Source organism: Phalacrocorax aristotelis, chromosome 10 (assembly GCF_949628215.1).
Source record: "Phalacrocorax aristotelis chromosome 10, bGulAri2.1, whole genome shotgun sequence".
Taxonomy (NCBI): Eukaryota; Metazoa; Chordata; class Aves; order Suliformes; family Phalacrocoracidae; genus Phalacrocorax; species Phalacrocorax aristotelis.
Genome location: NC_134285.1, coordinates 4,440,681 through 4,452,749, shown reverse-complemented (window position 1 = coordinate 4,452,749; position 12,069 = coordinate 4,440,681). Strand labels below are relative to the sequence as shown.

At 46.9% G+C, this 12,069-nt stretch overlaps 1 protein-coding gene across 2 annotated transcripts in view; it reads right to left on the bottom strand.

Moving 5' to 3' along the window:
- RNF216 (ring finger protein 216) overlaps positions 1-12,069 on the bottom strand; it is an 81,642-nt gene that overhangs the window by 38,538 nt on the left and 31,035 nt on the right. For both annotated transcript variants that reach the window (XM_075104819.1, XM_075104818.1), the window contains exon 13: positions 11,720-11,798. In XM_075104819.1, the coding sequence (XP_074960920.1) occupies positions 11,720-11,798 (79 nt within the window). The remainder of the gene's footprint in view (positions 1-11,719; positions 11,799-12,069) is intronic.

Genomic DNA, 12,069 nt, shown 5'->3' with positions numbered 1-12,069 from the left:
TAAGTTTTTATTATAATGAAGTCAGGAACACGATCGGCTGTTTCTATCACTGATCATTTTGCTGGTACATGGATTTGCTGCATTTTAGATTTTCACACTTTTACAGAGCTTTGCAGAGCTCAGACTAGGAGCTCGCATAGTGGTTAACACAAGAGGGCCACAAAAGACCTCTGTGAGAATCAAGGTCTTTAGGTCCTAAACCCACATTCAAATGCCCCTGTAAACAAGCAGGAAATCTACCCCAAACCACCTTTTTTTTTTTTTTAGAAAAAACCCTGCACGCTAATGAAGGCTGGTTTGATTTGGGATGTGGCAGGCAATTCAGTCAACCCAACCGCACCGATGCTGAATGTGATAGCAGGTACTGGAGTGGGAAGAGAATAAAAACCCATATTTGTTCTTGATCTTCTGTAATACATTAGGGATGAGTGACACGATCTGCACAAACACTCCCTGTTTTTCACCCTGCTCCCCGTGTCCAAGGTGTCAGCAGCTCGCAGCTTTGCCAATTACACTGTAAACACTGACTTAAGAAAGGCATTTTTATCTAATCCTCTTTCAAAAAGATGAAAAATCAGTACAAGAGGAAGAAGCTGGCACTGAAAGAGACAATTCAAATTGTCCCTTTCCAGTTCCTTAACTCAAATGTTAGGGGACAACCACAGCTGGGAATTTCAATCTCTGGAGCAATTAAAGAAAATTAAATTCAGGGAATGAGGCCTTATGCACTCAAAGCTTCATTAACCCTGTCGCCTTTTAATTAAATACGTGCACATGAAATTTTGGACCGAGAAAGTATTTGCCTTACTGACAATACTCTGTTTTAATGGCAAATCAGTACTTGCCTTTTAAAAAAAGAATACTGAGGTCGTAAACTCTAGACCTCTCCCGCTCCACAATGACTTTATTAAATACGTGGCAGAAATTACTGCCTATCATCAGCTCCCACTTAACGGGAATGTCTGCTCTCCCTCAAATGCCCTAAGCTGCACGAGTAAAGCTCTGCTTTGGGCTCGTTTTGAGATAACAGACAGCCCCACCAACACCACGGATAAAATATGAGCCAGGATTTAAGAGCCCTACACTTATTATGATCAGTTAGAGAAATAAAGTCAGCTAGCTACGGCAGGATAGATTTTTCAACCCACAGAGAAGAGATTAGTCAGCCTCTCTTTTAAATACTGTTCATCCTTACTAAAGGCTCAGGCAGACGCCAGAGGCTGTGTGCGACTAGGACAGTTTAAAGGATAATCTTTGAAAGGGGATATTGTCGAGTCTGCCCAGCCAAAATATCCAGCTCACATTGTGCGAGTTACCATCTGACTTGCAAGGGAGTCACGCTGCTCGTGTGCCGGCATCACGCCTTTGTAGAGAATATAAATGAAGCACGCTACTAGTTTATCTGGATGCACGACCGCCTAGCAGGGACCGAGCACAAATTGCTTTGATGCTTCCCCCATGTTCATCCAAAAGCAGCATCACCGGACTGATGCACGCACAGGCGGTCACGCATACTGGGACCAGCAACACAGGGCAGGAGGAAACAGTCCTTGCCCCTGTCTCCAAGACACTTCTAAGGAATCTGGCACCTTGAGCCAGCCATTTCACCCAGAGACATGCTCTCAGCCCCTCATCACCAGCAAGCAATTTTATACCTCTGGGAGCGATTAGACTTGTTTGTCTTTCTGGGAGACAGCTTCAGCCTTTTGCCAGCACACACTGATCAATTTTGTATTTGTGTTTTATTGCTGACCTATGTATTTTAGCTCTTAACTATTTAAAAGAAGACAGTGTGTGTTTAAAGAGATTACTTTCTCTGTCACTTACCATAAGAGTTGACACATTTTACAGTAAAAGACACTTCCTTTTTCACACTTGCCCCTCTCTCGAGGGGCTAACACGACAGCACAACTGTTCACGCAAGGCTTCCACGGGATGCCATATTCCCAAGCGGATGCTCTGCCCAATTAAGTGAAGAGGCATAGCCCCATTAACCAGAAACAGGCCATTTCTTACGCTTACAGCAGCCCTGTATTCACAGGTTAATTGCTGCATCCCCAAAATAATGTTCTGATTTCACAGCAGCCATATTCTCTTACATGGAGCACAGAGAGCTGTTTGCTGCTGTAGGATGCCCTTGGTACTACCAAGGACAATCTGAACACATCGAGTGTGACAGGCTCTCGCTGAATGCAGAAACAAGCGGAGACACTTATGCTTCCTTAGCCTTTAACACCGACAAGGGAAGGGGCTTCCTGCTACAGCACCAGCAATGAAGAGCACACGAGTTTTGTGACGCTTGAAGTGCTACCAGGCAGAACAAAACATTTCACTCTATTCCTCTGCTCCTGGAAATTACAGGTCCATTAACCTTTTTGTGTGCACGAGATGGTCTTCCCACTTGCACACAGCAAATAAGCAAAGACGACAGGCATGGTGAACGTGCACAGGGACCGAGTGAAGGAGGCTGCTTCCAGAGCAAACCCGCTTGTACAGAGTTCTGCTTCTCAGTTCTGGTGCTATCATTTTATGACAACAACATTTCCTGACCCAGTTTCTACCTATCTTGCTCCTCATTCCTCTGCTACAAGTAGTGATTAGTAACATCAGTGTTCTGGCTGGATTGCTACAGTCCCATTAATAATGCAAAAGTAGTAACAGAGAGAGAGCAGAAGAAAAGAGGCTTGAAAGTTAAAAGCAGTAAGAGAATGCATATTGGGGGTCACTGGAAGGGGAGGGACAAGGAAAAGAAGAAACACTGGCCTACTGAGATTATAAGCCATATACTTCAAAACATATCATTCCTTTCAGGTGGAAGTGGTGGGTGAGTCAAGCATGGCTAATTGGAAGATAATATGTGAGTAAGAATGACACACAGAGGTGATTTTTATTAAATTAGAAAAAAAGCTGTTTCACCTTCCCTTTCCCCTTCTAAACTTGCTGCCTCGCCACTTCATGTTCCCATTTCCCTGTTACTCGTGTTTCAGAGGTCAATGGTAACCTGGCCTCCGACACATGATGCACACTGAAGTTTCCTCTCTCCAGAGGAACTTCTGCAGAGACCAGCCCATACAGCCAAACCTTTATGCCAGTAATCAGGCTGTTCGTGGTGCACCTTAACCTGAGGCTCTGCTGAAGCTGATTTATGACATGTACTCTGAACCTAAAATAGTGCTGGATTTGAGTAGGTAACCCAGCATCTCTCTGTGCTTCCAAGGCCAGGGAGTCTCCAACACAGACAAAAGCCCCCTCAACAGCAATGGCTTCACCACCACCATCTAAGGAACACAAGACTCCTGATAGCACTGAATAAAGCTGCTGGAGCTGCATCCTTGACTGCATCACTTTGAAACTTGCCCCCGCCCCTTTCCTGCTAAGCCCAGCACAGAAATAAAGGAAAAGAGGAGCCTACAGGTTTGGCGTTGATTCCTCAGCTGTTCCCATTGCTGAATGAAAGCCCACATTGACAGCAGAAGGGCTAAACTGCCTCCTGCACACCAGGAAGGCGGCTTGTTTAGGACTGACTCTGGTCTGACACTGAAAAAGCAAGTATCTCCTGAAGGGGTTGGCAGTCCCCACTTTTCCTGAGGATTTGCAAGACACATGAGCTAACTTTTAAAGGTCATTTAGCAGAGCTGACCAGCCACACTATTTCTGTCCCAGTGTTTGGCATTTACAGCTTCCTACATGGTACCAGGCCTCTTGTAGCGGTGATGCATGAAACAAAACAAAGCACGCCCTCTTTCCATTAGCTGAAATCACACATCTCTCCCCCTTGCAATATATATTCCAATATATGAGGTTATCAATGTTGTTATTTAACTGCAGCATAACTCCTCTGTCACTGAAGAGAAATATTCCAAAGTCTTCTAGTTAAGGGCTCAGATGACCACCAAGAAGGGATTAAAAAAAAAACAAACCAGTGGCCTCATGGAGATGAGCTCATGAAAGACTGGCAATGGAGAAAAAAAAAATATGGAAAGATCAGCTTCAGAACTGCATTGCTTTTTCAAAGAGACCTTTCAAGTATCACTTCCTCTGCAGAGAGGAAGTGAGAGGACCTGGAGGTTCTCCGACACAAACAGCTTCCCTTCCACAACAATGATATAAAAGGATGGGTGTTTTTAAAAAGAGAAAAAAAAGAAAAAAGGAAAGCAGGCCAGCCCTGAGCACACTGTGACCAAATTAGGAAACAAACTCTACTGACAGCCTCCAAAATGGACATCATCTGCAGCAGCCTTGTATTAGCTCAGGAAGTCTGATGACTGTGTCATCTGCTGAAATCTGTTTATGTGCAAACAGAAAGGAGAAGCAAAACACCTCCTTGCGCTACAATGCCAGGTTAGGCCATCTCAGTGCTCTGGCCCAAAGGAGACAGTCATCAGCTGCCCTGACACAATACTATTCAAAACCTCCACTGCTGACTCATGCCCCTCCAAAGATAACTCTGCCCAGGAAGCTCTAAGATACAGCAAGACAAGGTGTACACAGAGAGCTGGGTTTCTTAAGCACATTTTTAAAGTGGTTGGTTGCGGCAGATGAAGCTGAGGTTAGAGATCAGTGATTACTATGACAGGAATGTGAGGGGGAGGAAAGAGAGGGAAGATGTAGCTTCTTGACTAAGGTCAGAACAATGTTTTTAATTTGGCTTGGGAACTGCCTTTTTCCATCTTCTCCAACCTCTGTTTCCACTGCAGCAGTGAAACAACGCTGCTCTGATGCTCTGTGAACACAAGTAGCACTGGGCAGAGTTTTAACCTTAAACTCGCCCCTGCTGCCATGAAGGGTACCTGTACTGAGCTCCCACAGCAGTCCCAGGGCAGCTCGGTGGCATCACTACCTGTTGTGTGGACAGACAAGTGACAGAGGCCAAGTTACTTCACTGTTTAAACAAAAGTCAAACAAATCAAACAATCTGAGCACCCTGTGTACAGAGGCTTAGGGTTTCTCCTCGATGTTAGGGCAATCGCATATTAATCCCTCTCTTGTTCCCTGCGTGAAATGGAAGAACACCATTCCTCCCTTTCTTTTTCAAAGGGACCAGGAGAAAAAAGCTAAATTTACAGCTCCGCTCAACCTCTGCTCAACCCTCAGCACAACCACAGCCTTCAGGGTCCTTCCAGTCCCAGCAGCTTGGCTGCTACAGGACCACTCTGTCAACTTGCCATGTCCAAGGACCTTTCACGCCACAGCACCACCCACCCATAGTGCTCTTATCGAACCCCCGAGTCCATCAGCTTATCTCCAAAGACACTGTCATTGCATGTCTGTGCCAACCACCACAGGTCTGCAGCTGCTCTCAGTGGCTCCTTTGCCTAAATGGTTGCAGGCTGTGCCCAGGGAGAGGAGGCAAGACAAGACTGCTGAGGCTGAAGTTTTCATCCCACATGAAGTTGTGTTCAGCTTATTACCTCTGGACCTTTCCGCAGCAAAGGACAGAGATACAAAGGGAAGATAGCACTGCTACCTCTTATGGACCTGACAAAGAGGTATTCACTGGTCAGTAAACAGTGGGGGAATTGCCTTTTCACTGAAAGGATATTACTATATAAGGCAGAAAGCAAGCACAGGAGTAAGCTTTGTTGCTTGAAATTGCACTGACTTACAGGGTCTATTTTTAAAAGAGACTAGTTTGAGTTCCTGCTTTCAGCAGCTTTTTTTCTCCCCCTCTAAGAGATAGATACCACATTTAAACTGACCTCTTTCCTCAGGTCCATTTCCAGGCTGGGCTTTGCCCTCTTCTGGTCTGTCAGACTCATTTATCAAGTGAAGCATTTCCACATACCACTGCATAAATAGACTTGACCTTGTAAAAGCAGCAGCACCTGAGCTCCCACTGATGGAATCTCTCCACCCCACCACAGCAATTAACCCAGCCTGCTCCTACCCTCTTTCCAGGTGAGGTATTCTCAGAGCTCCTACAGCCCCCTCCTACATGTCCCAAGGAAGGGTGGCAGGTATAACGACAAGGCAAGGAGTGATTCTGGACTGATCATAGTGCCTCTCCTCTGGAATGGGGCATTTAGGAGCAAGCTGCTGCTGGCAGCACTCAACTCTTCTAGCTGCTCCCAGCTCAGCCCAACAGGAGTTACAGGAGTTCCCCCAGAGGGGACAACTTGCTTCTGGTTCCTGGCTTTCCCAGATGTTCACTCTCAGCCAGGGAACAAGCTGCGGGCATGCATCATCCGGCTTCCAGGGAAGCAAGGAAAGCCCCTGGCATGTGGCTTTCCCATATTCCCCTTGCAGTCCCCTCAAAAAGTTAAGTATCTTGCCCAGCATAAAGCTGGGGACGAGAAGATGTCCCAGCTCTCAGCATTCCCCATGCAACTTTGACCCTAAATGCCTTGATGGGACGAACCACGTGGTTTAGCTCACACACACTCTTCCTACACAGGACTGTACTTTTAAGGCTTTACTGTACCAGGAGCACTCTCCTGTTATCTATCTTCCTCTAGGACTTGGCAATAAAATTTACTGGGGTGTTATCTGCCACGTACAGTCACCTCAACCCCACCTTCAGCCTTGATCCCTCCCTCCTGCCCATCCCTTTGAGGAATGATACGGAAATCACCAGCGCTCCTGCTGCAGTACTGCTGGCGCTGCCATCGATAGCATCGCCGCTCGCCCTGCCTGCAGCACAGAGCACCGCCGCTGCAGACGAGTTTCAATGTCCTTTTATGGAAGAAAAATGAAAATCGCCTGCCCAGCCACGGAGTGCCTCAGAGGCGAGCTGAGATGACAGACGGAAACTTGCCATTTGTTGTGGTTTTGGCAGTAATAGAGTGGAGCATGTTCCCATGTGCATCGCTCATTTAAAAAGGGTGCAGTGAAGGCAGAGCTGGAGGAGAAAGCCGAGAGCTCCAGAGCAGGAGGTTTCAGGGATGCAGCGCTGAGGAGGAAGATGGCAGAGTCATGAAAAGATGGCTTAGACTGTTCTGCCAGCCCAGGCAAGTGGGAGACAGGCCTCCAGACAAAAGCGTGCGCAGGCACAAGTGCTCCGTTCCCAAACATCCCAATAAGACACATAGCAAGGTTCTCCACACCACATTTCCCTTTTTAATCCCAATAAATTCTGCTAAGCTTCATTCATAGAGACACAGAAGGATGGGAATTTAAACAAGGGAGTTGGTTCTTGAGGTCATTGCCACCAGAAAAACATTACAGGGGTCTGGCGTAAGTGAGTGCCACCTTTAGCTCTGCTCTCCACTAAAGCTGTGGGACCAAGCTCTAAATAACAATCAAATCTAAATAAATAGGCTCAAGGAAAAGCATACAGAGAACAGCAATAAGAATGGCTGAACAGAGAATGAGATGGGGCCATGGGACCTTCAAAATGTTTGCGCTGCTGTCAGGAAGCTGAATGAGACAGCAGACTTCCAACAGCTGGGAAAACATGTTGCAAAACAAGGAAAATTAAGTAATTCTCCATATGCACATCCTACTCTGAGGCATTTTGGACAAGCTCAATTTCTCCAACCAGAACGATTTTCTTCCCCCCCCCCCCCCCCCCATGTCACACATGCACCCTGCCAGTGACAAATCTTGATACAGCTTAAGCCTAAAACCACAGTGCATCTGGAGTCGGGCAGAGCAGCCCCGGGCAGCAACGGGCCGGCCTCTAGCACAGAAGTAATGGGCCCTGTGGTATGTGTTGGATGACATCCTCAGAAGGCTATGTCATCCCGAACACAGGCCCTGCTGCTGGGTACTTGATTACACAAGCATTTCCCCTTGCACCCTATAAAACACTTTTAAGTGGATCATAGGTGGCTGGGGCTGCCTCGTAACCCACCTCAATCACAAGCAGCTGTGTGCCCCATTACCACACCAGGTACAGAGATCACAGGCATTGCGGCATGCCCCTTAGCTGCTTCAGTAACTTGAAGTCTGGTTGATCATGCAACGATTTGTTATTTCAGCAAGACCACTCACAGCGGACTTCCTGCAAACCGTACAACGCGACTTACACTTATTAACATAGGTTGTGGATGCAGTGTTAGCACCCTGCTAAGAGAAGCCATGTTCAGACACAGCTTGCTAGGCAGAACTCTGTACAAGCTTAAACCTGTATTGCTTCCAACACAAAATGAAGGTTAAAAGCAGCTGGGTGCATCTGTTCCTAGCCAGCACCTTGAAATCAATCCTGAAACATTCCAGCAGCTTAAAAAGAAGTCCCCTAAAACACCACATCCGAGTCCCACAAATTAAAATTACACACAAGGATTGCGGTGGCCAGGGAGCCTAACCTGAAGACAAAAAGGAGAGAAGAGTGGAGATTTGATTCATCTGACAAGCATTGATGTGCCTGTTATTTTTCCGGCATGACAGTTCAGACGCCCAGCGGGCAAATCCACCGCCCAAACACAACCTCATTGGCAGCACGCACTAAGGAGCCCTGAAACAAGAGGGGCAGCCGCCCAGGCCGAGGGCAATGCAATTTAGCACCATGCAACCATCCGCCATCACCTCTTCGCATCCAGCCAGCACCGAGGCAGACAACTCCTCGGTACAATAAAGTAGCACAAATTTTAAGCTATGCAAAGGAGTTTTAAGGCAGAGTCTTGTAAACGCAAGTCCCTGCAAAGTGGCCTGGCTATGAATTGAGCGTTGAGGGTTTCAAGCTCTCTGGTACCGGAGGGACAGCGCTGCTCCGTGCATGCACGATTTCCATGGCAACGGCAGCTTTCACCTCCCCATCTCTTGGCTGGCTGAAAGCCCTGCAGCGCTTTGTGCTGAGACTGCAGAGAGGGGAGATGATCTCCCCCACGGGCAACAAGGCGCCGAGGACAGCAGCAAGCAGCCCAGGAACAAAAGCCTTGTCTTCAACAATATGGGATCTTGGGAGGAGGGAGGCAGAACAGAAAAGCATGGACTTCCTTTTCTGGTGGGAAACAGTACTTCCCCCAACCTGCAGAAGTGCATGCTCGCTTCCCAGTGCCGCACAAGTTGACAAGCAACATGTGCCTGTCCTAGTTTTACCAGAATTGCCAGCTTTGGTTTGCTCTGTCAGAGCACAGGGAGGAGAAACGCGCATCATTAGAGATGAGAAATTCAAGCACTGCTTCCACACAGGAATCCCCGCGCAGAGTAAGATGGAGGTTGACTGAGCAGGCCAGCAAATCCTCCTGCCGCCGGGAAGCCTGGCGACACGCATGGTCAGCAACCCGTTATAGAGCAAAACCTCAAAACTCAAATAGGTCTGAGCAAAAGCTGCCTCTCTCCCAGCACTAGCTCAGACTGCACACACAGAGAACACATCCATAGGGTGGCTTGGGTGATGTCTTCCCTTGGCTAATTAAAGCTTTTCCTCCACCCTGCGGTTTGTGATATTAAGATTCAAGCCCCAGTCACCTAACTGGAAGCCAAACTTGACGCCACGCAGCTGGAGCCACCGTGGCCCTGGCAGATGGTGCGGGCTCATCTGCATGCTCTCCATGCAGCCGTTCAGTCACAGAAGGCAACCAGCAGCTCTGCCCATTGCTGAGGTTACAATTAGCCACACTTTAGTCCCTGCAAGGTGCAAATGACTGGAACTACAGGTGAGATGCATAAGCAGTGACCTGGGTATGCCTAGAGCTGCTCTTGTTATTGAGCCCAACATACAGCCAAAATGAAGGCTTCCAGCTGGTTCCTATCACTTACTTTACAATACATCCATAGCTGGCCCAAATATGAACCAACCTCTCTGCAAGATTTAAAGGAAAGCCTGAGAGTATCAACATGAACTCTCAAAGCAAGACAAAGGGCTCAGGTGATGGAGCACAGAAATACAACAGGACCACCATCTGGTCCTCCTCTCCCCAGCCTTGAAGAGCCTTGAGGTTTCAGGAGAGGCACATTTTGACCTTTCCCTTTCCACACTTCCCCTCACTTTAAGTTCAGCTGTGCAAGTGCAGTCCTTCCAACCAGAGAGGGACTCCTTCCAGGATCAGTCATCACCACCACAGAGTCTGCCAGAGGCACTGCTAGCAAAGCCAATGCATCCTCTCCAACCTCTGTAGAGTTCCCTAGATTAGCCCTTTCCTCCCTAAGGGCAAGAGTTTCCTGCAAGCAAGAGCATTAACCAAAATTCTTCATTCTGGAAAGAGACAAGATAGCAGAAATATGAAGAACCACTGCAGTTGCTGCTGTGAGACAACACTGCATCCTGCTATCCAAATTCCTTACCCTCGACTTCAAATCCTAAAGTCATTCAAGACTTCTAAGAAGAGCACAAGCTACTCAGCAGATTTTCAGCTAATGAATCAACACAAGCTGTCCAGGAAACCAGAAATCCAGCCCACTGGAATGCTGCAAGCCCAGGGAGGGGGGACAGGCAGTACGCTAGGAAGGAAATGAAACAGCAAATCAGAAGGAAAGGAACGTTTCAGCACTGACCCCTCTTACCACAGTTACTGTGCCACATTACACATTTTAATAAAAAGAGCTACTTCAATTTGTATTGCACATTGAAGCATTCATGTTCTTCAAGCTTGAGTTTTGTTCTGTGGTGCTGACATATGTATATTTTGAAAACAACTGTTTTTGCACTAAAAAAAATTGGTTTAAACGTGAATCAACATTGCCACCTAGTGACTAGCAAGCCTCCTTGCTCATGACACTTGGATGATCCGTCAGAATCACATTTCTTTCCCAAATGCTAGAGGTGGACGTTAGCAAAATATATCTGGAGATCAGAGATCTAAAAGAGAGTTGCGCATCTTTCGTAAGCGCCTTTCCCCTGCCAGTAAGTTTGATTTTCATTACAGAATGCGAAGTTCACCGCTGGCGACTTCAGCTTGTCTAGAGAGAATTTGATTTCCTATTACCTTCTCAATACAGGCAAATGGTGGGTGGTATCGCTTCAATACAAGAACCCAAAGTTATGGCAGCTACAAGGATAAGGTTAATGAACTTGAGAGGAAATTCAGTGACTAGCAGAAATCTCTGCTGGGGGACAGGCTGTTCCCTGAATACGGCACAAGAATTCACTGTTGTGGCTGAACTTACACAAGACACCTTGTAGCTTCAGTGCTAAACACTGATACTGTACTGGCCTTGGCTCACTGGCACCAGACATAAGGGGGGTTCTGCATACATTCAGGAGATTGGGATACATTTCTATGCTTCTATTTTTCCCCCGGAACAGATGGTGCAGAAGCAGCAGTGGCAAGCTTTCCCCACTCCGTCCCTCCATTGGGCCTGACGATTCTCCCGTTATGCCTATTAGCAAACTTTGAGAGAAGCACAAAGATCTTCCTTTTGAATGGACACATTTTAGTGAGCTCTTCAAACCAGTTTTTTGTCACTTCAAACTGAATCTGTATTCAGACAACAGCACAAAAGAAACATGCAGATCCTAATTCTCTTAAGGATAGCACTTACGGTTGTTTCAGCTCATTCTCCAGAAGTTCTGTTAGATAAACGATTACAATTTAGTTTTTTACCTTTTAAACACCCAGCTCCCTGTTCACCCAGAACATTTCTATATGTGCAAGACAGCAACCTGAGGCATTGAGAAACTTTTTTTAGCCAACGTCTTCCAAGGAAAGAAAGGAATACTGTTGTCTCATCTGTCTGGCCACACAAATTTATAGAACATCAGTAGGATCCAGCAAATACTTTGACTGCTGCTCCATTAGATATTCATTCACCTGCTACTAGGAAGCATGAGTTGTCCTCCCAGCTCTCCTGCCCAACACTCCAGGAGAGACCAAATGGCAAAGTACCCCCCAATTACCTTTCTGCAGCGGGGGTTAGGGCAGCTGAACCGCTTCACATCGTTATCCAGCAGAGCTGGGAAGTTACAGAACGGACACCTGCAGCCCAAAATAAGATGCCATTAACACAGAGTGCCAAACATATCTTTGCTGAAAGTGGATTTAGCCAAATAGCTACGTGGTAGTTAATAACGCTGCCAACCAAACGCTTGCTGCCAGGATATGCTGACTACTGCCTTTTCACTCATATTTCTTCGATCACTTCCCTGTTTGCAATTGAAATATTATATGCTCAGCACTGCTTTTGACCATGTAATTTAGGGGATCAGGACAGAGCTTGCAAGCAAGTCCTGGGGGAAGACAAGTCTAT